The 22,813-nt window shown below is 33.7% G+C and overlaps 1 protein-coding gene across 5 annotated transcripts in view; it reads left to right on the top strand.

Moving 5' to 3' along the window:
• LOC113521497 (tyrosine-protein phosphatase Lar) overlaps positions 1 to 13,460 on the top strand; it is a 494,469-nt gene extending 481,009 nt beyond the window's left edge. For 3 of the 5 annotated variants that reach the window (XM_031912897.2, XM_031912896.2, XM_031912894.2), the window contains 8 exons: positions 1,023 to 1,319; positions 4,928 to 5,067; positions 5,170 to 5,372; positions 5,450 to 8,576; positions 8,651 to 8,761; positions 8,848 to 9,017; positions 10,086 to 10,221; positions 11,009 to 13,460. In XM_031912897.2, coding sequence (XP_031768757.1) covers positions 1,023 to 1,319; positions 4,928 to 5,067; positions 5,170 to 5,372; positions 5,450 to 8,576; positions 8,651 to 8,761; positions 8,848 to 9,017; positions 10,086 to 10,221; positions 11,009 to 11,077 — 4,253 coding nt within the window. In that variant the 3' untranslated portion in view covers positions 11,078 to 13,460. The remainder of the gene's footprint in view (positions 1 to 1,022; positions 1,320 to 4,927; positions 5,068 to 5,169; positions 5,373 to 5,449; positions 8,577 to 8,650; positions 8,762 to 8,847; positions 9,018 to 10,085; positions 10,222 to 11,008) is intronic. The other 2 variants (XM_031912899.2, XM_031912898.2) reach the window with 1 other exon arrangement.
• Positions 13,461 to 22,813: the final 9,353 nt, after the last annotated feature.

The following is a 22,813-nucleotide window of genomic DNA, read 5'->3' as shown; positions in this document are numbered from 1 at the left end:
ACTCTTGAAACCAGTGGGCGACAGTCTCACTTAAGTAGTAGTAATAATAGTATTACTAAAATTGATAATGTTCTTAAATTGATGCCAAAATTAAATTATTTTCTATTTTCTTCTTCATTTAATAATTGACCTTATTTAATAAACCTTTTATTTAATTTTTATTTTAAGTGTGCAAATGATGAAATTTAAATTTAAAAGACAAACTAGTATATATGAGCACCACAGCGCCTTCCAAATCGTTCCCTTGAAAGTGTGTGAAAGTATGACACCTGTTATGGTCGTCCAGGTAAACCCTAATGTAATATTTCACAATATAAGCACCTGCCCGGCACGCTGCCAGTAATTCAGCACAAGCACACGTTTTATATATCACAATATTATGTGTTTGTAATCGTACATTTGTCGAAACGGCACAGTGTATGCATACAGTATATCAAGTACATAAATAAATATTGGTGACATGTGATTTTTTCTACATTAAATGCGTACACGGTGCCTTAGTAGTAGCTTTATGTTGTTCGTAGGTCAGTTCTAAATAAGAGGCCAATGCCTCGATCGTCTTTCTTTTATTTAATTTAATAATACTACAAATGACACTAACCACTGGGAGAAAAAAATAAAAGAATATCGATTACTGAATAAATGTTAATGCCATTTACATTCATACAAAGTTGCTCGTGTCATTATGTAAAACATAATCATCACAATTTTCTTCCAACAGGAGAAAGTGTGACGGATGAGAATAGAGACGTATGGGCGAGCGGATCTTACATTCACATCACACTTATGCATGCTAAACACTTTATTTTGACGACTCGCGTCGTTGTTTCATTTATGTTCTGGCACAGTTACTTTTTTTTTCCAATCGCATTCAGTGATTGCATCGGTTAGGTCGGTTGTGGGTCTAACAAGGCGCGTAGTGCGCGAGCGCCGCGCGCCTATTTCAGTTTCAGGTGCACACGCCCGGTTCCGATCTGTCGGATCCGTTCCGTAATATTTTTCTTACCGTTGAGCTTGTTTAGTTCCTGGAGCGCCCCCTATGAATGTCACCGCGGTGCCGATATCACCTACTGCGATTCGCGTGTCTTGGCAACCGCCACCCGCCGAACGGGCCAACGGAAGAATCGCATATTACAAGCTGCTTTGCGTGGAATCAGAGAGAGGGGACTCTGAAGCGACTGTCGTGAAATTGAACCAAACATCTTTCACGTTGGACGAGTTGCGCCGTTGGACCGAGTACCGTATTTGGGTGCTCGCAGGCACCAGTGTCGGCGACGGACCCGCCTCGTACCCAGTCACCGTGCGCACACACGAAGACGGTACGTATCCTATTTATTCATTGGCCACTTTGAAATTTGTAACATTTACTCCTATGTCTCAATTTTATGATAAATACTGTTAAACATTGTTTTATTCATAAAAACTAAAGCTCCAACAAACCTATGTTATTTATTTAGAAAGCATTAGCCTTATGTCATTTTCTTTATAAATTAAGAATTTACCCTAAAAAAGACAACAGTTCAACAACTAAAATAGGTTTATTAGATGACTGGTTAGTTTTTATTATTAATAAATTAGTAAATTCTTTGAAATTTTATAATATATTCAGAACACTCTTGTCCTATTTGAAAATTTCTATCATAAAGTTATAATATCATAAAGTTGAAGACTCCAAGCCAAAGAAATACTTACTAACAATGGATCAATATTTTAATCAAAATTGCAACTAAATTAAATACTTTGGCAATGTAATATCAGAGGTTATACTTCTAATAATAGAGAGAATTTTTTTTTTTAAATATTGAACAAAATTTTTTTTTAATTTTTAACAATATTTACATATTCTGATGTTACATTTTATTCTTCTGCATATATTGACAACATAATAAATAATTAATAACTTTGGTCTTTAAGGTTTCTGGACTGATGATACGTACGTTCAAACAATATCTGTGAAAACATTCATATTACATATTTACAATTATTTAAATTCATAAATCAATTGCATAGTTCACGCAAACAATAATATACGAGTAAAATGAATGATTTTACATCAATTATTAGTTTCAGTCGAAATTGTAACTAGTTGCTCTTAATAAGCATTTTCATTATTAAAATTCCTAAAAGTTATTGAATTAGTATCAATCTCGACTAAACTCTAACCAAATATAAACAAATGTTTTCTATTTATATTGGTGGTGGATTTAAAACATTATCATGTATTATATGCCATATATACATAATAGTTCATAATGTGACATTTACAGCTTCCTTATAGCGCTGAGTTACTATCAAAATTACTAATGTCATTTTTTTCTTTTGTTCCCTTTTGTGAGCATATAGCAGGATTCTATTCAAGGAGGTTAATTCTCGTAACACAGTTTTACTATGCTTGCCGATAAACCATGTACTTATATTTATATCATATCACAGATGGTCATTTTGGTTTTATCACTGTATTTTCGTCGCTATGTACAGCGATATAGAGTTGATATTTCCACTCACTGTCACATGTAATGATTTCTTTTTGGTGACGGGTCTCATTGACCCGCTACCGGTCAACTCGCTAAGATGGCACTCACTGAAATGCAAATTTTATATTGCACCTGATAAGTATAGTAACGACGGCACCTGTATATTAATTTTGGCGCACAGTTGTTGAGTATTTAGCAATGAACACAATTTTGCATGCTTTCTTTAAAGACACAGCACCATTTTTCGTTCAGTTAATTTCACTGGGCACCAGATAGGTTCACGTGTTGCTATACGCACTCTATTTGTTTCATTGACATGTTTATACCAGTAGGATTGCGTATAGCAAAGTTTGCACTTTTAGGAAGCACTCAGCACAACTAGCGACGACACAAGGTGAGAGAGCGAGTGCGTGACACATCCAAGGCAATAACCGTTTGAGTTGCTCACATTCATAAGCAGCATAAATCATTATAGCGGCTCATGAGTTGGGAGAGTTCACTTGGTTATGCAGCTCAACACGCACCAGGGCCCGAGCGCCGCATTTGAATACCAATACCGTCCCCACACGACACGCGCGCATGCTACTTACTATACTACTCACAACTACTTCTCCACTCACTGTACTATCTCACTACTATCTACTATTAGCGGGAAGGCTGTGGACGCGAAATCCCGAGGATCCTACAAAATTTGCACCTGACACCATTCGGTCCACTGAAGGATCCAAAGGATTACATCCGCGACGCTCTTCGCCTGTATATACTCCGACTGCTCAGCTCGGTTACTACTAGACTTCGCGCTACCTCTCTTTATCTCTATATCTCTATCTATCTCACTTGCTCTTGAGCTACAACTTCTTGCCAGTAGCAATTTCTCTCTCGCCTTTCTTCTTTCTTCTGTATTCTCTATCAAACTATCGTCGTGCATGCACACTAGATATTGTGACATATTATACAGAATACTATTTGCCTAACGTTCGCTATTGCCAATAACAACGTACGGGCGGGACTCAAAGAACGCTAAGAAGTATACCAGCAACGTCACTCCTGTAAAGTATACCCTTGGTTCCATACTGAACAGTTTATAGAAGATCACAGCCAGTGGACAATGACACTCAGACACTGTCACTAACATCACTGAAGACAACACAAGGTACGAAAGAATACACACACTGAAGTAATATCGGCGCACTATGATACTTACACAAATGAAGCACACACACATAGACTGGCGCCGTCGCGTTAATCAATACATGTGCGTGTGAGTGTCTTCTCTGCGCCGAAACGAGGGGCAAGAAATGGCATTCTAATTATGTCTTGTCTTTTTCTGTTAAATTAAAATACAAGGAAATATTTTTGCTTTGAAATCGAAATAGACATGTACATGACATTCTTCAAATACATGTCGTTCTGTTTACAAAGTCATGAACAGAAAAAGGCAATGCATACTGACATAGACCAAGGTGGAAGTTCTAAGAGATTTTTTTGAAAGCGCCTCTTAAACAACTCAAAATATATGAAGAAATAATATAAAAGTACCTCCATTTCGCCGACAAGCGTTCTACTCGTAATCTCTCACTTAGTAGTTCCGTTCGCCCTGCAATGTTCGCACAATTTGTCTTAAATGTATTTGAATGCGTTTTTCTCTTTTTTCTCTCGTCACTGACTTTGTATGGGCCGCTGGTAACCCGTACAGCTATAAGGAGTGAGTACAAATTACTTTAGTGCTTGTATTGATGTGCGTTTGTGCTTGTGCCTCAGCTTTAAGTAGTAAATAATCATTCTTCCTAGTAATATAATTTAATGACTTTAAAACAAACTGCAAGCGGTAACCTGTTGAGGACGCATGGATTCAAACTTTTAAGAGACTTGGTGTATCCTTCTCCATTATTCGAGTGGTTTGATGCTCCCAAGTCTAATAATACTCCACTGCATGATCCCTTGCAGTGTGTGAATACAAGATCATAGTCATAGTAATGCTGCTTTTGGATAACTATAGATATAATAACTTACTAAATGTTAACTCTTTGTAAACGCTTGACTTGAATTTTAGTTGTTCTAAACGATGTGGATTGGAAGGTAATGGATTTTAATTGGTTATGGTGATGTGAAAGGGCGTAATGATAATGTCTCAGTGTGTGTTGGTATTCAAATGCCCGATCGAGATGCTGAGAGGCGTGTGTAGACACTCGCCACTGACCAAAATACTCTATCAGCATTACCGACGGCGTTTACCGACCGCACATGTCAACTTTAAAAATTTTCATACGAAATTTTGCAGCGCTTATCAAAAAGCCTTTGACGCCGACGCTTTAATTCCAATTTAGGCCCTCAAAGTATGCTTAGGTAGTTTTTTCTCTAGCACGCTCCCGTAGATGCTGATAGGGCATTTTAGGTCTTTATAAAAACAAGTCGGGGAAATATATCTCACATTTTTATATATATATTTACAGTGCCTGGGGAACCACAAGACGTTAAAGTCAGCGCGATCAACTCCACATCTATACACGTAACATGGAAGCCGCCTCAGGAGAAAGAGAAAAATGGAATTATTCGAGGTTATCATGTACACGTACAGGAAATTAGAGAAGAGGTATGTGTCATTTTTTAAGCAATTGTCGATTTTACTAATAATAACTTTTAATCTGATACGAGTCCATTACTATTTTATGTAAACACCTATCTCACTCTACAGGGTAAAAATTTTCTCAACGATCCAATGCGTTTCAATGTTATGGATGAAACTACGCTTGAGTTAAATATATCTGGTCTCCAACCTGATACCAGATATAATGTTCAAGTAGCTGCTCTAACAAGAAAGGGAGACGGAGACCGAAGTACGCCAGTGTCAGTAAAGACACCTGGCGGTGTGCCAAACAGGCCTACTGTCAACCTTAAGTGAGTAAAAACTTTTAGATAATATTGATCATATAAAAATTGTACAAACATATTTACTAATCTGTAATATTTTTTAGGGTATTGGAGCGAGAACCTATTGTATCAATAGAAATAGAATGGGCAAGACCCTCACAAACCTATGGAGACTTGCTTGGTTATAGACTGAGGTACGGTATTAAAGACCATCCTCTTGAAGAAGAAAATTTTAGTACTAAAATAACTTCACATAAAATAACAGATTTGGAAAGAGGCGTTCAATATGAATTTAGAGTTGCTGGTAAGAACCATATTGGTATTGGTCAAGAAAATATCAAATATTGGCTTACGCCTGAAGGAGCACCCAAAGGACCGCCAACTAATGTTACTTACCACTTTCAAACCCCAGACATAATTAGTGTTACTTGGGAACCACCAATTAGAGCAGATAGAAGTGGTCAAATAAAAAAATATGACGTCCAATTTTATAAAAAAGGTGATCAATCTTCACTTATTGAGAAGAAAACAGAATTAACTAAAGCAGTATTTACTGCGCTAGAAGAGGATGCACACTACGTTTTTAAAGTTAGGGCTTACACAGATCAAGGTGTGGGACCTTATAGTAAAGATGTTACGGCTCATACTGAGAGGGACATCGGTAGAGCGCCTATGTCAGTAAAAGCTGTTGCAACTTCAGAATCTAGTGTTGAAGTTTGGTGGGAAACATTCCGCTCAAGAAAGAAAATTATCGGCTATGTTATTTTTTACACTATGACACCAGTAGATGATCTTGATGAATGGAAACAGAAAAGTGTTCATGTAACGCACTCTGCTGATTTAGAAAATTTAGAGAAATTCGCTGAATATACCATCGCCGTAGCAGCTAAAACAGCAGATGGTCTTGGTAGATTATCTGAAAAGGTTACTGTTAAAGTGAAACCAGAAGAAGTGCCTTTGAACTTAAGGGCTCAAGATGTGTCCACTCACTCCATGACGCTTTCATGGTCATCCCCGTTACGCTTAAATCCCGTTAGTTATAGGATTTCATACAACGCTATTAAAGAATTTGTGGATTCGCTAGGTATGACACAAACACAAGAAATACCCAAAAGAGAAATAATAGTAAAACATGACAGAACATCATATTCAATTAATGATCTATCTCCATTTACGACATATAATGTAAATGTAAGCGCCATTCCTAATGATGATTCATACAGACCTCCAACAAAGATTACTGTTACGACACAAATGGCAGCACCAAAACCTATGGTTAAACCGGACTTCTATGGTGTTGTTGAAAATGAAATATTGGTTATTCTACCTCAAGCTTCCGAAGAATATGGTCCTATTTCACATTATTATCTAGTTGTAGTACCAGACGATAAAGCGCATAATCATAAGAATCCAGATCAGTTTCTAACTGATGACCTGATTAAAAGTAACGTCAGAACTGATGACGAAAATGCTCCATATATAGCTGCCAAATTCTTGCAAAGAAATATTTTATACACTTTCCATCTTGGAAATGATGACATGTACGAAGGCTTTCTAAATAGAAAATTAAATCCAAGTAAGAAATATAGAGTGTTTGTGAGAGCTGTTGTAGATACACCTCAGAAACATCTTTATACATCCAGTCCATTTTCGGAATATTTGTCCCTTGATATGCGTGAAGCTCCTCCTGGAGAAGAACCTAGTCGACCTGACCCTAAAGATATTAATGGAGATCCGGAGATTAGAATCGAGGAAAATAAGAAAGAAGCTGGTATGGTGTGGGTCATTGGGCCCATAATAGCTGCTTTGATGCTTTCTTTATGTTTAGTTCTCTTATTTATCCTAAAAAGAAGAAGGCAGCCATGCAAAACACCAGATCAAGCAGCTGTAACGCGACCTTTGATGTCATCTGATGTAGGATATGGAGCACCATCTGACCCCGTGGAAATGAGACGTTTGAATTTCCAAACCCCAGCTATGATCTCTCATCCTCCTATTCCAATCTCGGAACTTGCTGAACATATCGAAAGGCTAAAGGCTAATGACAATCTTAAATTTTCTCAAGAATATGAAAGTATAGAGCCAGGCCAGCAATTTACTTGGGATCATTCTAATATGGAAGTTAATAAACCTAAAAATAGATATGCCAATGTCATCGCCTATGATCACAGTCGTGTTATCCTGCAACCCATTGATGGAATACTTGGAAGCGACTACATTAATGCTAACTACTGTGATGGTTATCGTAAACATAATGCCTACGTTGCAACTCAAGGTCCGCTTCAAGAAACTTTTACTGATTTCTGGAGAATGTGTTGGGAACTCAGGACCTCTACAATTGTAATGATGACGAAATTAGAAGAAAGAACGCGAATCAAATGTGATCAGTATTGGCCTAGCCGCGGTAGCGAAACGTATGGCATGATGACTGTAACCATCGCGGAAGTTCAGGAACTTGCTACTTATTGCATACGAACGTTCCAAGTTACGAAAAACGGAGGTGCTGAGCGAAGGGAAATTAAACAACTTCAGTTTACAGCTTGGCCTGACCATGGAGTTCCAGATCATCCTGCTCCTTTCTTGCAATTCTTACGACGTGTACGAGCCTTAAATCCACCCGATGCCGGACCTCTAGTTGTTCACTGTTCCGCTGGTGTTGGTCGAACAGGCTGCTTCATTGTGATCGATTCTATGTTAGAAAGAGCTAGACATGAACGCACAGTTGATATTTATGGTCATGTAACTTGCCTACGCGCTCAACGCAACTACATGGTGCAAACTGAAGACCAATACATTTTCATCCACGACGCTTTACTTGAGGCTGTTGTCTGTGGAGATACTGAGGTGCCAGCTCGTAATCTGCACGCTCATATCCAAAAGCTTATGCGCATTGACTCAATTGAAAATATTACTGGTATGGAATTGGAATTTAAGAAGTTGGCCAACATGAAAGCTGACTCCAGCCGATTTGTATCGGCCAGTCTCCCATGTAATAAACACAAAAATAGACTGGTTCACATTTTGCCATATGAATCTAGCCGTGTTTGTTTGACACCCCGTGATGGTTCAGACTATATTAACGCATCGTTTGTTGACGGATATCGATACAGATCGGCCTATATCGCAACCCAGGGTCCGTTACCGGATACCACAGATGATTTCTGGCGAATGCTATGGGAGCACAATTCCACTATCATTGTTATGCTAACCAAATTGAAAGAAATGGGCAGGGTAAGTTAAGGATATTTTTCTTAGTATTTCTGTTATGTATCCGTATATTATCTAACACTTAATTATATTTTTAGGAAAAATGCCACCAATATTGGCCATCTGACCGTTCTGTACGCTACCAATGCTTCGTGGTGGATCCCATCGCAGAATATAACATGCCTCAGTATATATTGAGGGAATTCAAGGTACCCTACAAATCTGTTCTTATTTATTTATTTACTTTTCCTTTACATACAAATAACATTCTAGAATGATATATTCTATGGTACAGGTAACAGATGCTCGCGATGGAGCATCCAGAACGGTTCGTCAGTTCCAATTTACCGACTGGCCCGAGCAAGGTGTACCGAAGAGTGGCGAAGGTTTCATCGATTTCTTGGGTCAAGTTCATAAAACAAAAGAACAGTTTGGGCAAGATGGACCCATTACTGTTCACTGCAGGTATAAATGTCTTTCCTTCTGAATTTTCTCATTTATGAAATCTTTTAATGAAAATATCAAGCTGTGATATTATCCTTTTATCCATTCATTTATGTCTGTTTCGTCAACTCGCATGCCGTTATTAAACATTTATTTTTAAGCGGCTTTTAAAGGAAAGAGATTTTCAATACGTACTATGTTGTATTTTTTTTTTCTTTAATATTTTTTACTATGTTATGATGGGATTACGTTGCCAATTCTGAAACTGATTTTTATAATTCTTTTGCAACTGATACAGTTTTGGTCAACTGATATACTTGATAATTTTTATTTACACAAAATTATAACTTTAAAATGCAATTTTTCTTCTAAAAAACCTACATTCTTTCTATAAAAATTTTCTCTTGTAAGTCACAGCTAAATTTATATTTCGAAATGTATGGAAGAATGATAAAAAGATTGCTATTTAAAAATATTTATAATTAAGATTACTTAAATAAAATAATCTATTTCCAGTGGTTTTCCAATTGGTATCTTTTAAGACATGTGGAGCAACAAAATACTCGAAATAGTTAGAAATAACTTTATATTAATAAGAAATTTAATAAAATTTACAGAACGAGTTCATTCGTACAAACTTCTAGTTTTATAAGTCATTTTGACAACGAATAGAAGAATAAAAACAGTACAATGCTTATTACAAGTTTTAAGTCCATCAAAAACAATGTTTGATGTTGACATTTCTCTTTTGTCAGGCTTTAACAATTAGCTATCCTTCCTTCTCTATACAAGTAACAAACAAAGAATGAGTTCTTTCTCATGAAACGGAATAGCGGGCACTGTTCTGTTAACTTTTGTTACGATTTAATTTTTTTTCTTTTTAATAAAATATTTAATTAATAATAATAAATAAATACTATTGAACAAATATCACAACGCCATTTAGTCCCAAACTAAGCACTATCAATACAAACAATCATACTCATGAATACAAATATTTGTGCGGGAATCGAATCTGTGACCATCGAAAGGTTTGGCGGTGTATTAAAGCTAACCCACCAAATCATAATTGTTATGGTATCACAACAGTGCGGGTGTGGGCCGCACGGGTGTGTTCATCACGCTGTCGACGGTGCTGGAGCGCATGCAGTACGAGGGCGTCGTCGACGTGTTCCAGACTGTCCGCACGCTGCGTACGCAGCGCCCCGCCATGGTGCAAACTGAGGTACACATTTTGTGAATACACTTCATTTGTTTATGTAATATCTTGCTTAAATCTTTAATTATCGGTTCTAGATTTTTGACTGATTGGCTTTGTACTTGTTGTTCGTGAAGCCCGATTCAAATCGGCACTTTTATATTAAATTTAGTGTTTTAAATATTTCTGACTATGATAAGTAATTATTAACTTTTGTTCTACATTCTGCCTCTGTTTCATTGCTTTTCGTATTCGTGTAGTCAATTAAATATACAAGAAAAACATTGTCTCAAAAGGTTGTTTGTCGAATAAATCCGACACGATTGATATAGGCACAATAATGTTTTTCAAATAAATCCAACTGGGGCAGTTAAAAGGTAATATAATTTTATACCAGCTTCCTGAGACAGTCGCAATATAATTTAATTTTTGTGCATTTGTAAGATGGTCTTGTCCAAGAGGCCCGTTAACACAAACAAATAAACTATTTGTTGATACATTTACTCTATTAGGCACGCATAAGAAAGAGCAAGATACTGACTATAGCTACCTCGTTCTATCTCATGCAACCAATAGCGTAAACCTATATGCATATAAATTGGAAAATAAATAAATATTTCTAATTTGTCACCGTCAAATCATGTAATCTACAAAAGATGGAAGATACAAAAATCATTATCTAAAGAAATTATAATGTAACATTCATATGCAAGTGTAAAAAAAATTTCAAATATACTTGTGTATTTCAATCGACACTGGATGCTTATAAGTTGCTAGTCAAGTTTTTTGTACATCAATTTTACATTCATAACAGGACCAGTACGACTTCTGCTACCGCGCGGCGCTGGAGTACCTTGGATCGTTCGACCACTACGCCAACTGACGCTGAGACATGCTCGTCTAACAACGGAACACTGATCACGCTTCACCTTATTATGTACTTAACTTTCCCGCCAAAAATATTCTTTATACGTTTGACGTATCAGCAAACGAGCATTGACGTATTAAATCTATTTTTTTAATTGATCTCATTTACATTACAAAATCTATTTGCAATAAATTTTAAATATTATGTTAAAAATGTCTAAATAATAATGTTTTGTTTATATGTAAATAAAGAAAATCATCAAATCATTTCGTCTATTTGCTCATTTGCTGATATGCTCTAAAATAACTAAGGAATTCGTTTCCAAAAAAAAATATTCCGAGCTAGAATAATAAGAAGATTAATTAGCCATCCATTTCTGTAAATTAATGGTGTTTTAGTCGTGTTTATTTTCAATCGACCCACGACACTGGCCAACTTAGAACTCCATTATTATTCCTGTACCGTTGTCATCGTTGCTTTTATTATCTGTGTCCTTTGAACTTGACAAGTGACAGAGTTCCACAACACTAGCCCGTAGTGTTGTTCCCACGACACCGACTGATTGTACTCATCTCGTTCACTTAAATTGTATACCTAATGAGGCTAACATGTATGAGTGCCTAGGAAAGCTACTTATGATGTATATTTACGTATGTGACCACTATTAAAACATGATTGTGAGTCGGAAGGGTAATAACTATAATTAATTATTATCCTATACTTATGATAGACCTAAACGCAGCTGTTCGTGCTATTTTTATCTCTTAAATGGAACAGTCTATAGTCCATATAACAGTTGAAACATAATTAGAAATATATTAACAACACTTACGATGTATTTAAAGATCGGTGTACCTACTGTTACGCGTAAAAATTATAATTTGCAATTTAAAGTTAAATTAGTAAAAGAAACAGTGCGCTTAGAGAGTTAAATAAATTTACGCGATATATTCAATTCTGATCGTCACATATATACAGACATGATATTTAAAATGTATAAATAGTTATTGCAGCTGTAATTAGAAGTTTATTTTTCATATCGGGTGTTAAAATATATTACTAAGTAGTGTAAATTGTGGTAACTCGTTTCATTATTGCAATACATTATTATAATAACTCTTTAGACGAATCGGCTGTGTCATGTGAATTTTTGTGTCAGTCCTGTGCGTAGAACACAATATGTAAATAGTGTTATGAATTCTTTTTTTTTTTTTGCTTTATTTTTAATTCTTGCCTCATGTATGTAACTCTGGCTGCTAAAATTATGTTTTTAAACCTATAAGCTGTTTATGATCTTTTTCTTATTATTATTATTTTTTATAGTAGTTCTCTATAATTGCTTGCTTTTAGAAAATCGTGATTTGATGACATATCTATTTGTAGGTAGAAAAAAATGTTTTTGTCGATGTGGTAAGGTTTGAACATGTTAAGTAAATGGAATGTGACTCGAACTTTTGAATACTTAATAGGTAATTAACGTCTGAATAAAAATTAAAAGTTGTGAATAATAAAGGATATGTAACAAATATTGTAAACGATATTATGCTCCAAGGGAATGTATTATTTTAAGCTTTTTTGGCGTTATCGTGTACATGAACAATACTGTCTTAATTTATCCAAGATACGTAAGGACCTTTAATTATTCCAAAAGTATATAACTCTTGCGACTCTATCACCACTATATTAAGCTATCTTTAAGTCTAGGACGTTGTTTAATATTTTACAGTAATCCCTTTGCCTAGTATCGTATAAGATTTTTAGGTTTTTCACTCGTTTTATACAATATACCTACTACTTGTATCGATCTACCTATGTATAAGTTAAATTTGAGCTTGTATGTATGTAACATAGGTAATAAAATGCGATAAAAGCGCGGTCTTCGAACGTAATACGTAGTTGCGTGGACATTTTAAAATGAGAACATTTCTAAAAATAATAAAACGTTAACTAAATACGTCTCGATTTGGCCGCTTAATTCGGCCGGTCGTTCGTAACTGCCAATCGTTTCACTTAGATATAATTGAAGTAAATTATAAAACAATAAAATACGAAACGTACGTAGAATTAATGAGAATAATTGTTAAATTGAGGTTATAGTGAAAATTTAATAATCGTTGATGAATCATGTATTTAGCTGGGCTCGGAGTATTTACACGCCGATAGTGTGGGCAATCCTATTCCTTTGCCTAATGCAGAGCTAAAAAACTTATAATACCTATTGGCACGTTTTGCTTAACATAATTTTATAAGTAATTGTCTAGCCTCATTTTATTGTATATTCATTCCTTTTACTGTTTATATTAAGTTGTATTGTATTTATATGTAAGTAATTATCTTCTATTTTCACATTATGTGTTAATCCATCAAGAAACAATCCATAACGCACACATCATCAATCATGTCTACCAGATTTTTCAGAGTCACACATCATCAATCATAACACCTAAGTCCTCAGGAATGGCAACGCATTCTACAAATTGTGACAAGGCATGAACAATATTACTCTGCCTGTAGTCAATTGTATGTAATAATAAATAGCCATATTTTAATTGCAATAATCGTTTAAATAATAATTCATGCCATTTTACGGTGCTGTTATCCATTGTAGTACAAAATGTATTTGCCATTTCGTAAAATTCCATTAATCATCTGATTGAATGATTATGTATGTACAGTCGAATTAATGTGTTTAAATTATATGAAATTTGAAATATACTCATTTAGTGTTGTTAATATTAACACTTAAATTCGATTATACATATAACGACCAAGATAAGAATAAAACTTTCCGCCATATTGTGATATGCCTTAATTTTGACAGCTGTCAAAATAAGAGTATCTATATTCCGCTCTCCTATTTTCACCGTGTTACGCAAACACGCGTACGTAATATGCAATACACGGTTTAAAATCCTTTTTTCCGCGTATTGCATGTTATTTTATTTTCACGAGGTTTTGAAATAGTTTTCATGAGTCATAAAATAGCAGTTAAATTATTAAAACAAAATTCAAGCGTTACTTTACCAGGTCAAGGTCATTGACTATTGACTATTCTTATTTCAATTACATCGTACATTTCATATCGATTTCAATCTTTGTTGTAGTACAGTAAGATTCATATTCATGTGTTCATCAATTTTCATAACAAGCCATACATAGTTCATTTTATACTTTCGCGTTGTTTATATATATTTTAAATACACTGTCGGGACTTATTGTCGAAGTTGAAACGTCGACAATAAAGATGCAGCTATATAGGTACTATTTACCTGTAAAAAATCTCATCGCATACCAATAGCTATCCCGATTATGTATTTAAAATAAGCCATACATAATTTTAACAAATCATTGCTCGTTACGTTTGTTACGTAAAAGACTGATTTAGTATTTCTGTTTTGTTGTTTATTTTGTATGATTGTGATTGATAAATTTTATATTGTAATAGTCTTAAATATTGCCCATCAAATTAATTATGTATCAATTGTATTATAATTAATGCTTTAGATATATTTTATTACTTTATGGCTTATTTCCGTTTAGGTGACTCGTTTTATAAATAAATTAATTAATTAATAATTTATTGAGGTTTTCTCTAATTATGTAATTAATGTTTTAAATTTACCAGCTATTATACAAATGTAATATCCACTTACACATACAATTTAATGCAATTCTATAATCTTATATGATTTATTGAAACATTCCAAAATGGAAATGAGCCAAAATATATTTTCTTATATTCGCAGTAAACAGTACAAAATTTGTACACTTTCTACAATTTCTTTGTATCCACTTGCCATTCCGTGTATAATTAATTTGCTATGATATAAGGGGGCTCTGAGACGATCTTGGCGCCTTAGCTTTAAATACTATTAATTATTTTAGTGCAATTAATATGGCGTACGCAATACGGCCGGCGGGACGGAGTGTGAATGTAATGTAGGAATTTGTAGACGATTATTTTTTAATAAATCCCGCGCTGCGTCTCGGGACACAGTGGATTCGCAAAATTATACATATGTATATGAAGAAATAAATTTATGTGAGACCATAATTACCTTGTTGTTTTGAAAAATTCCTTCAAAAGCGATTCCTCCAGAATTCTATTCTATTTCATTGGCTAATTTAAGGTAAATAAATAAAATGATAATTTTGTAAGTAGATATTCGAGATTTAAAAAGAACATTCGATAAAAAACAAATATATTATTATTTCCTCACTATATCCACTCTACATGTACTATCATATACTAGGTTTTACCTGCGATTTTGTTCACGCGACCAAAATATTTTTTTATCAAACTTAGAATGGCAAACAAGCTGACGGCCCACCTGACGGAAAGCGGTAACCGTCGCCTATAGATATGAACAGTACCATGGACATAACAGAGTATATTGTTTCGCCCATGATACTCCCCATGCGTTGTCATTTCTGAGGATTCCGGTGTTATTCCTCTATACCCTATAAATTGCCACCATCACTACCATATCCTATCCTTCAAACCGAAACACAGGCATGCAAACACAACTGTCGAGGTGGCCAAACAAATGACTTTTGTACAAAGTCTCCCTCGATGTCAATTGATCATAAAATTGAATAAAAAATACCCGATGTCCTTCTAAAAGCCAAAAGGTATCAAACGAACTGTAATATTTATAATATCACCTACTCGTATTACCCCAATATATTAATAATAAATATGCCTAACCTATAGAAGAATTTATTAATGATGGTGCCTAAATATTATGTCCTCCGCAAATTGGCTCAATGAATACGTATTGCGGACCGTTAATTATAATATCCCAGGAACCTGTCCCGTGAGATTGTCCCGGCATTGTGACCGGCAGGCCGACAGTTCGTCCGAGAGGTACTACCCATGGAAACGTCTTGAATCTACTATTATTACTACTCGAATAAGAGTATATTCAATCGACTTCAAAAAGAAGAAGGTTCTCGATTTTTTTTGCATTTTTTATTTTGTATTTGTTACCTCATAATTCTATCACATATAAACCGATTTTGAGAATTCAAATTAGTCCTATAGAAATTTTAACTAAATCGCTTCAATAGTTTAATTTTAAAAAAGTAACTGGATTTGCAACAATTGAAATTCGTTTTTTTTTTAGAACACAATCTTAAATTAATACTACCCGTGGAAATCTATATATCTTATACCATACCATCTACATCTCTATGTGCCCCATTTTTGTACCTGTCGTGTAACAGCTTTGCATGGTTGTGTTTCGGTTTGAAGAATAGGACATGATAATGAAATTACAAAATACGTATGCATAACATCTTAGTCCTTAGGTATGACAATTCGTAAAAAATTGGTATTATGAGCATCACAGTATACTATGTGATGTCGTCTAGTACTTCTCATATATATAGGCGACGGTTACCAATTTTCTACAAGTAGGTCGTTAGCTTGTTTTCTTTAAATAAATGACGACCATTTTTGAAGATCCAAATATTACGTAATAGAAAATTCAGAAGTATAAGATAAGATTTGATCTTGAAATTCCCGGACCATAGTTGTATTGTAAGCTAGTACCTCGCATACTTTACTAAAAAGAAAATTAAAACAGTTTAAAATAGAGGAGAAAGATGCCACCTCAAAGATAGCAACAGAAATGACTATAAAAAGACACACACTACATATGTAAGACAACATTTGTCTGCCTGAACGTCGTGACCCTAAGATACTCAAAATATGTTTAATAAATAAGACAGTCTGTACGAAATATATTTTAATATTTTTTATCAGGTCGACGGCCATTTTTGTTTTTTATTTAAATATCTTTTTTTTAAGGGCTTTTACCTTCTTCTCTTAGGCTCTATCGTACCCTGAACTGAATTTGTAAATTTGTCAATATTTTTATTTTTGTGTATGTGTCGCGATAGCGATGTTCACTAATTCTGAACCTATTCTGATCATTATTTTGTAGATGACAGGGATGATGACTCACAATGATCCTATAATGTTAGAATTCAAATCGCCGTTTTAATAATAACTATGTTTATTAAATGTAATTTACATTTAGTTAGATCTACTAGGCATTGAACTAGGCCGAGCCTGTATCTCAATGGAAAGAAGAAAGAAAAGAAAGAAACTTTATTCTACAGAAATATGCGATTACACCCATACTGGGGTTAACAACGTAACTACACACAATATATATATATATAATATATATATATATAAAACTATTTTCGTATATATATATATATATATATATATATATATATATATATATATATATATATAAAAATAACAATGGATAGTTAAATAACTTTCATTAACTTAAATATTTATAAAAGACATTACAATATCGAATATACACACACTCAAATGTGCAATGTTTAAGATACTTTTAATGCAACATAGTTAAATGTGGGTAGCATCAAATTACCTCTGTTTTATTAAATCTACTTGCTTACTAAATAAAGTTTCAATGTCTGCAACTGTGACATGCCTACGTATTAAGTACACAATGGTGCCAGAACTGTTAATTCCTGTCTAACTCGATAATATTATTACACAATACAAACCAGCATCGGTAATCCAGTGGAACTATATCTTCGTTAGTCCATTGTCTTGAATATTGAAGCCTGAGACATCTCGAGCCTTTGAGTTCCAGCCCAATATGGAGTTCCCACTGATAACTTGAGTCAGCGGAATCGGAATATGAATTGGAATTTAGTACTATGGATGAGACGGGGTGTTTGCATATCAATGAATAGGCCAATGAAGCAGACTGATAGCTACGATCAGCGTTTCTCAACCGGGAGGTCGTGATGTATGAATGAATGAAAACTCTTTATTGTTCCCCTCAAAGAACTATACGGTTCCTTAAAAGTAATAAGTAAGTAAGTAGCACAAGAGGCAACAATGGATGGCGTTATCGCTAAACAGCGATCTCTTCCTTTTAATCCGCTCTTCAAAACAACCTTCGGATGGAGAGGAATAAGGAAAACGGGTGGGGGCACATGACCTTTTATTTGGACAAAGAAAGCTGATTTATTTTTTAAATCAAATCACCAAGTCGCTAGTTATTTTATTGACCCATTATTCTATATTCAATTATCGATCGGATGACGTCTTCTCCGAATGTCCCTAATTTATTTTCGATACCTAGTTAGATTAGTTACCGAAAAAAGCAACGAAATGGCACAGAAGCTCTTTTTTACTGTACAGAAAGTCTGTAAAGAAGTTTACAAACATAATTAAAGACAAGCTTGCTTCTACGAGTAGGTACTTATTTAAAGAACATATATAAAACAAAGCAACCACTCATTCTGTATTCTAAAGACAAATGCTTCATTTAAATACGTACATTAATTACTTATACTAACCTAAACCACTAAGTAGGAGGGAGAAGGGATTGTTAGTAATGAAGATTAGCAACCCCATTGCTAGCAATATACTCTATCAGTTAAACCCCTACGCGGTTCCTCCTGGAAACCATCCTGACTGATTTATTGTTGAATTCATCATAATGGGCCAACTGATCTGCTTCATCATCATCCTTCACTGATACCCCGCCAGTGTATACCGATAGCGCACGCAGGGTAACAATTTTATTATCATCAATTTAAAAAAAAACTACTAAGTAAATATTTACTATAACTTGCGTTATAAATTGATATATTTGTAATAAACCATCTATGCAATGAGCGAAATAAAATGTATTTGTATTCATGAATAAGGCATCATTCATTAGTACAATACTAATACTCTCAACATGAAAATTATAACACGAAAAATATGCAATTCTAGATTTGAAATGGCTCCAAATTCAATTTTATTTTTTTAATAAAAAAAATAAGATATCTGTTACACGTACCTAGCCCACCAATCTATTGACATACACCCTGGTCCTCTACACAAGTGGCAAGCGAATTCGTCGACGGTATCGACATCGCTAGCGAGTCCGCGAGATACAATGAGATAGCAATATCGGATGTCTCATTCCAACTTTTTTTAGAAGTCCTTCAATCCTGATTACTAAGTAGGAAAGAAAGGGATTATTAGTAATGGGGATTTTAGTTCCATTGCTAGTAACAGTAATACATTAACAGTTTCATCTCCGCGCTATTCTCTCTGGAAAACATCGTAGTTAATTCCTAGTGAACTCTTCACGATAGGCTATCTGACCTAACTCCAATCATCTCTCACTGATAACATGCCAGAATATACCGATAACGCAGGCGGAATTATCATTATATTGTATTAAAAATACAATTACTACAATACAAATAGTAGTTTCTACTACTTACTTAATAGAAAAACTCATTGTCCAAAAACATAACAAAAATTACCTAGATCCTCTGTTTCCAATATCCTCTTTAAAAGATCTTCTATTAATACCGCTTCTTTTCAAAACTGTACTCTATGTACAGCAAAGTACCGAAGTATATTTTCTAAAAGCGGCTAAAATATGATTAATTACGTTTCGCGTTTTACTGAATCGATAGGCTGTATATGTTTAAATCATCGGCTTAGTGCCGAGTGGGGGCCATATTGGCCACCGCCCGTTCCCGCGTTTTAATCCCTCCATAAATAACTGAGTGTCGCTTGTCTATGGTTTAAAAAGAAGCCGTTAACGCTGTGAAAGGAGTGTTCTATGTAATAGGATCCAAGATCATGTCGTTATATAGAAAAATCTGATATTTATAAGTATTTAAGCCAACTTTTATCGTCTTATAATTTTAATTATTCTTACTACGCATTAAAATTCACCTACTAAGCATTATTATTTAGTAGGTATATTTAAATCGTGAATGTATATCTGAATGTAGGCATAACAAAATATTAAGAAAGAAAAAAAAAATTTAACCCATACTCGAAACAAATTATAGCAGATTAAAGCTGTTTAAATTATAACACAGCCGTTTCACTACCAAAAATTATGTAAAAAGAAACTATTAAATTAAGCTGCCAGCAATATATGTACCTATACTTTAATGTCTTTGTTGTACCGGATCATTGCGAAATAAATACATATATAACATATAAAATATTTGATGTTTGAATAACTTTTAACTTAGATTAATTACTTACTTATTTACAAATAAAAAAAATTTAATTTAGAAAAAACACTTTTTTTTCAGCTAGTGTCGTTAAATTTGTTTGATCATAAATTATTTATTAGTTAACTAGCGCGGCTCCCGGAGGACTTAGATCCTTATTAAGTGGCACAATTCATTTGGCGCAAAATGGAGACAGATTAATGGCTTCGTTTATATTAAACAATATTATATTCCTGGCTGACGGTGGAATGACGGAATTAATATTTTATGGCACGTGCGTATTCGAAACAACTTCAAGCCTTTTCATATTAAATCAAGAACATTAAAGAAAAATTAATAAAACAAGTAATATAAAATAAGTAAAACGCATTGTATATTATTTATTAAATAGGCCACTTAACAGAAATTTAAAAATAAAAGTAATTTTTTTAATATTTTTCTTTTTCTAAAAAAAAGTCACAAAAAACACATAGATGCACTAATAATTTAAGAGATTGGATGCATGATTTAAAGAAAGATAACAATTCCAGAAAATATTTAAAAATTCCAGACAAACTTTTCATAATTAAGACTTGACAGCATGGTCTTTGACCTTAGCCTGTTCCGAAATGATTGTACCAGAAAAACATAAGTACACAAAAAATAGTTAATAAAATAAAAAGTGTACATTAATTAATATTCAACAATGCGATTTAAACATTACCTATCTAATAGAAACCGGCCCGTCCAAACTTAATCAGGATTAAAATCCTACGCCGCGCGGGTAATAACTTTAGAGTACCTAATTAAACAAGCAATGTTTTTATATTGGGTTTTGGGGATGAAAGATTAGATTAGATAGAACACTTCTATGTAGATATATATTAGGAGTTAGGGACTGGACTAAATTAAACTATTCCAATTAAATTAAAATACCTACGTATAGTACTTATGATAAATAATATTAGGATTTTAATAAATGAACGACACAAAGTAACAGTCATTTATTGGCTGGTAATAGAGGTCTATATTCTGTTTGTATGTATGTATACGGGTATATGTGTATGTATGTATATGTATGTGTATATATAATAATGAGTTGTACAGATATATTTACATTATGACATGTATTACATCTTCATATTTAAAAATAATAGAATTTGTATCGTACTTCCGATCAAACTGTTTATAATTACTCCTCTACATCGATAGGTTGCTTGGAATAGATCACTTTTAGCGATAAGGTCGCCCGTTGTTTTCTCACTGTGATTATTTCTTGTAATCAGGATACCCTATAAAATTCCTACTGTTAGGAGATTTTTAAACATCATGTATAAAAATGTAATAAACGATTACCTTAGTCCAAGACAAAACTGTTTGGTAAACCAAATTATATTGTTAACCAAATATATTAATAACATAATTGAATACATTCTGCTAATAAGCCCTCCTAAACAAGGTACAAACGAATCTATTGATAGAATCGTTTCTGTCAGCGCTCATGAATAAGACAGCGAACGTCGCCATCTCATTCTATCTCATAAATTCACTAGCGATAACGATTCTATCAAGAGATATGTTTGTATCTTGTCTAGGAAAACAGGTCTATGTGACCTATCTTTAAACGTAAAGTTGGTAACACATAATGAAAAAATGAATGTAATTACCAAAGAGTACTATGGCTACTTACATTTAAAGAGTCTCGTGATTATTTAGCTAGATATTTTCGTATTTTATACATAAAAACTTGTAAAACAAATATTTTTATAAAAAAAACAAGCAAAGTTACCTTATGAAAAATAATTAGGTATGCTTACCCAAGAACCGAAGAACCTAATTGAGAAATATTCCTAAGCATTTCATTTCTTAAGTAGATACTTTATAATCCCTAAAATTAGCGAGTCTTCAATCCCTAAACATAAAGAAATACACGTGTCACGAATTTTAACCATTAAATGTAATAAAAAATATATATTATTAACAGAAAATTTATAAATGAGGAAAGAAAGAATAATAAAAGCAGCCGTAGTGATGGATCCGATTAAAAATGCTTCCAATTAGACTTATGGTTTTAAGTCTACAGTTAATTTCAGCTTATAATTTATTTTATATTATTATATTTTTATATATAAGTTATTATTATAATACCCAAATTCATGTACAAAATAAATTATACTATTTTTAGCATTTTTTTTTAATTTAAATTTACATTGACTTAAACGACACGAAAGAAAAGACTTTCGTTGGAAAAAATGAGACGATATAAACACCACAAATTCCCCTAAAGAGATACACAGTAAAGCATTATTACGAAAAGAGTAAAAATGAAAGCGGACAGCCGGGGTAGCCGCTACTTAATACCAGTTTTTTTTTATTCTCAACAAAATAGACGCAGAGTAATATTCGTTACTTTAGCAAAATTAAGTCTTATTTTGCGTGACACCGTTTGCGTTTCTCTTTTTGAAATTAGAAGAAACGCTAGCGTCTGACAAATTGCATTTATTTCTCTTACAGTGAATAACTTTTTTTTTTTTAATATAACTAGTGCTGTTATTAATTAACTCATCTATGCTTCTACTAGATTATATAGATAGAGCATTGGGTATTAAGAACGTGCCTCTGGTATTTGGTGCACGCCAAAATTTAGTCCGCAAATATGAACTTTTGCAATTTTTTTTTTTAATTAAAACTAAACATACTTTTTTTTTCAGTGTTACAAGTAAATGGATTAAATATTTC

Source organism: Galleria mellonella, unplaced genomic scaffold, assembly GCF_026898425.1.
Source record: "Galleria mellonella isolate WM207_F2 unplaced genomic scaffold, CSIRO_AGI_GalMel_v1 utg19, whole genome shotgun sequence".
Classification (NCBI taxonomy): Eukaryota; Metazoa; Arthropoda; class Insecta; order Lepidoptera; family Pyralidae; genus Galleria; species Galleria mellonella.
Note: the sequence above shows the minus strand (reverse complement) of the source record. Positions and strands in the feature narration are given on the sequence as shown.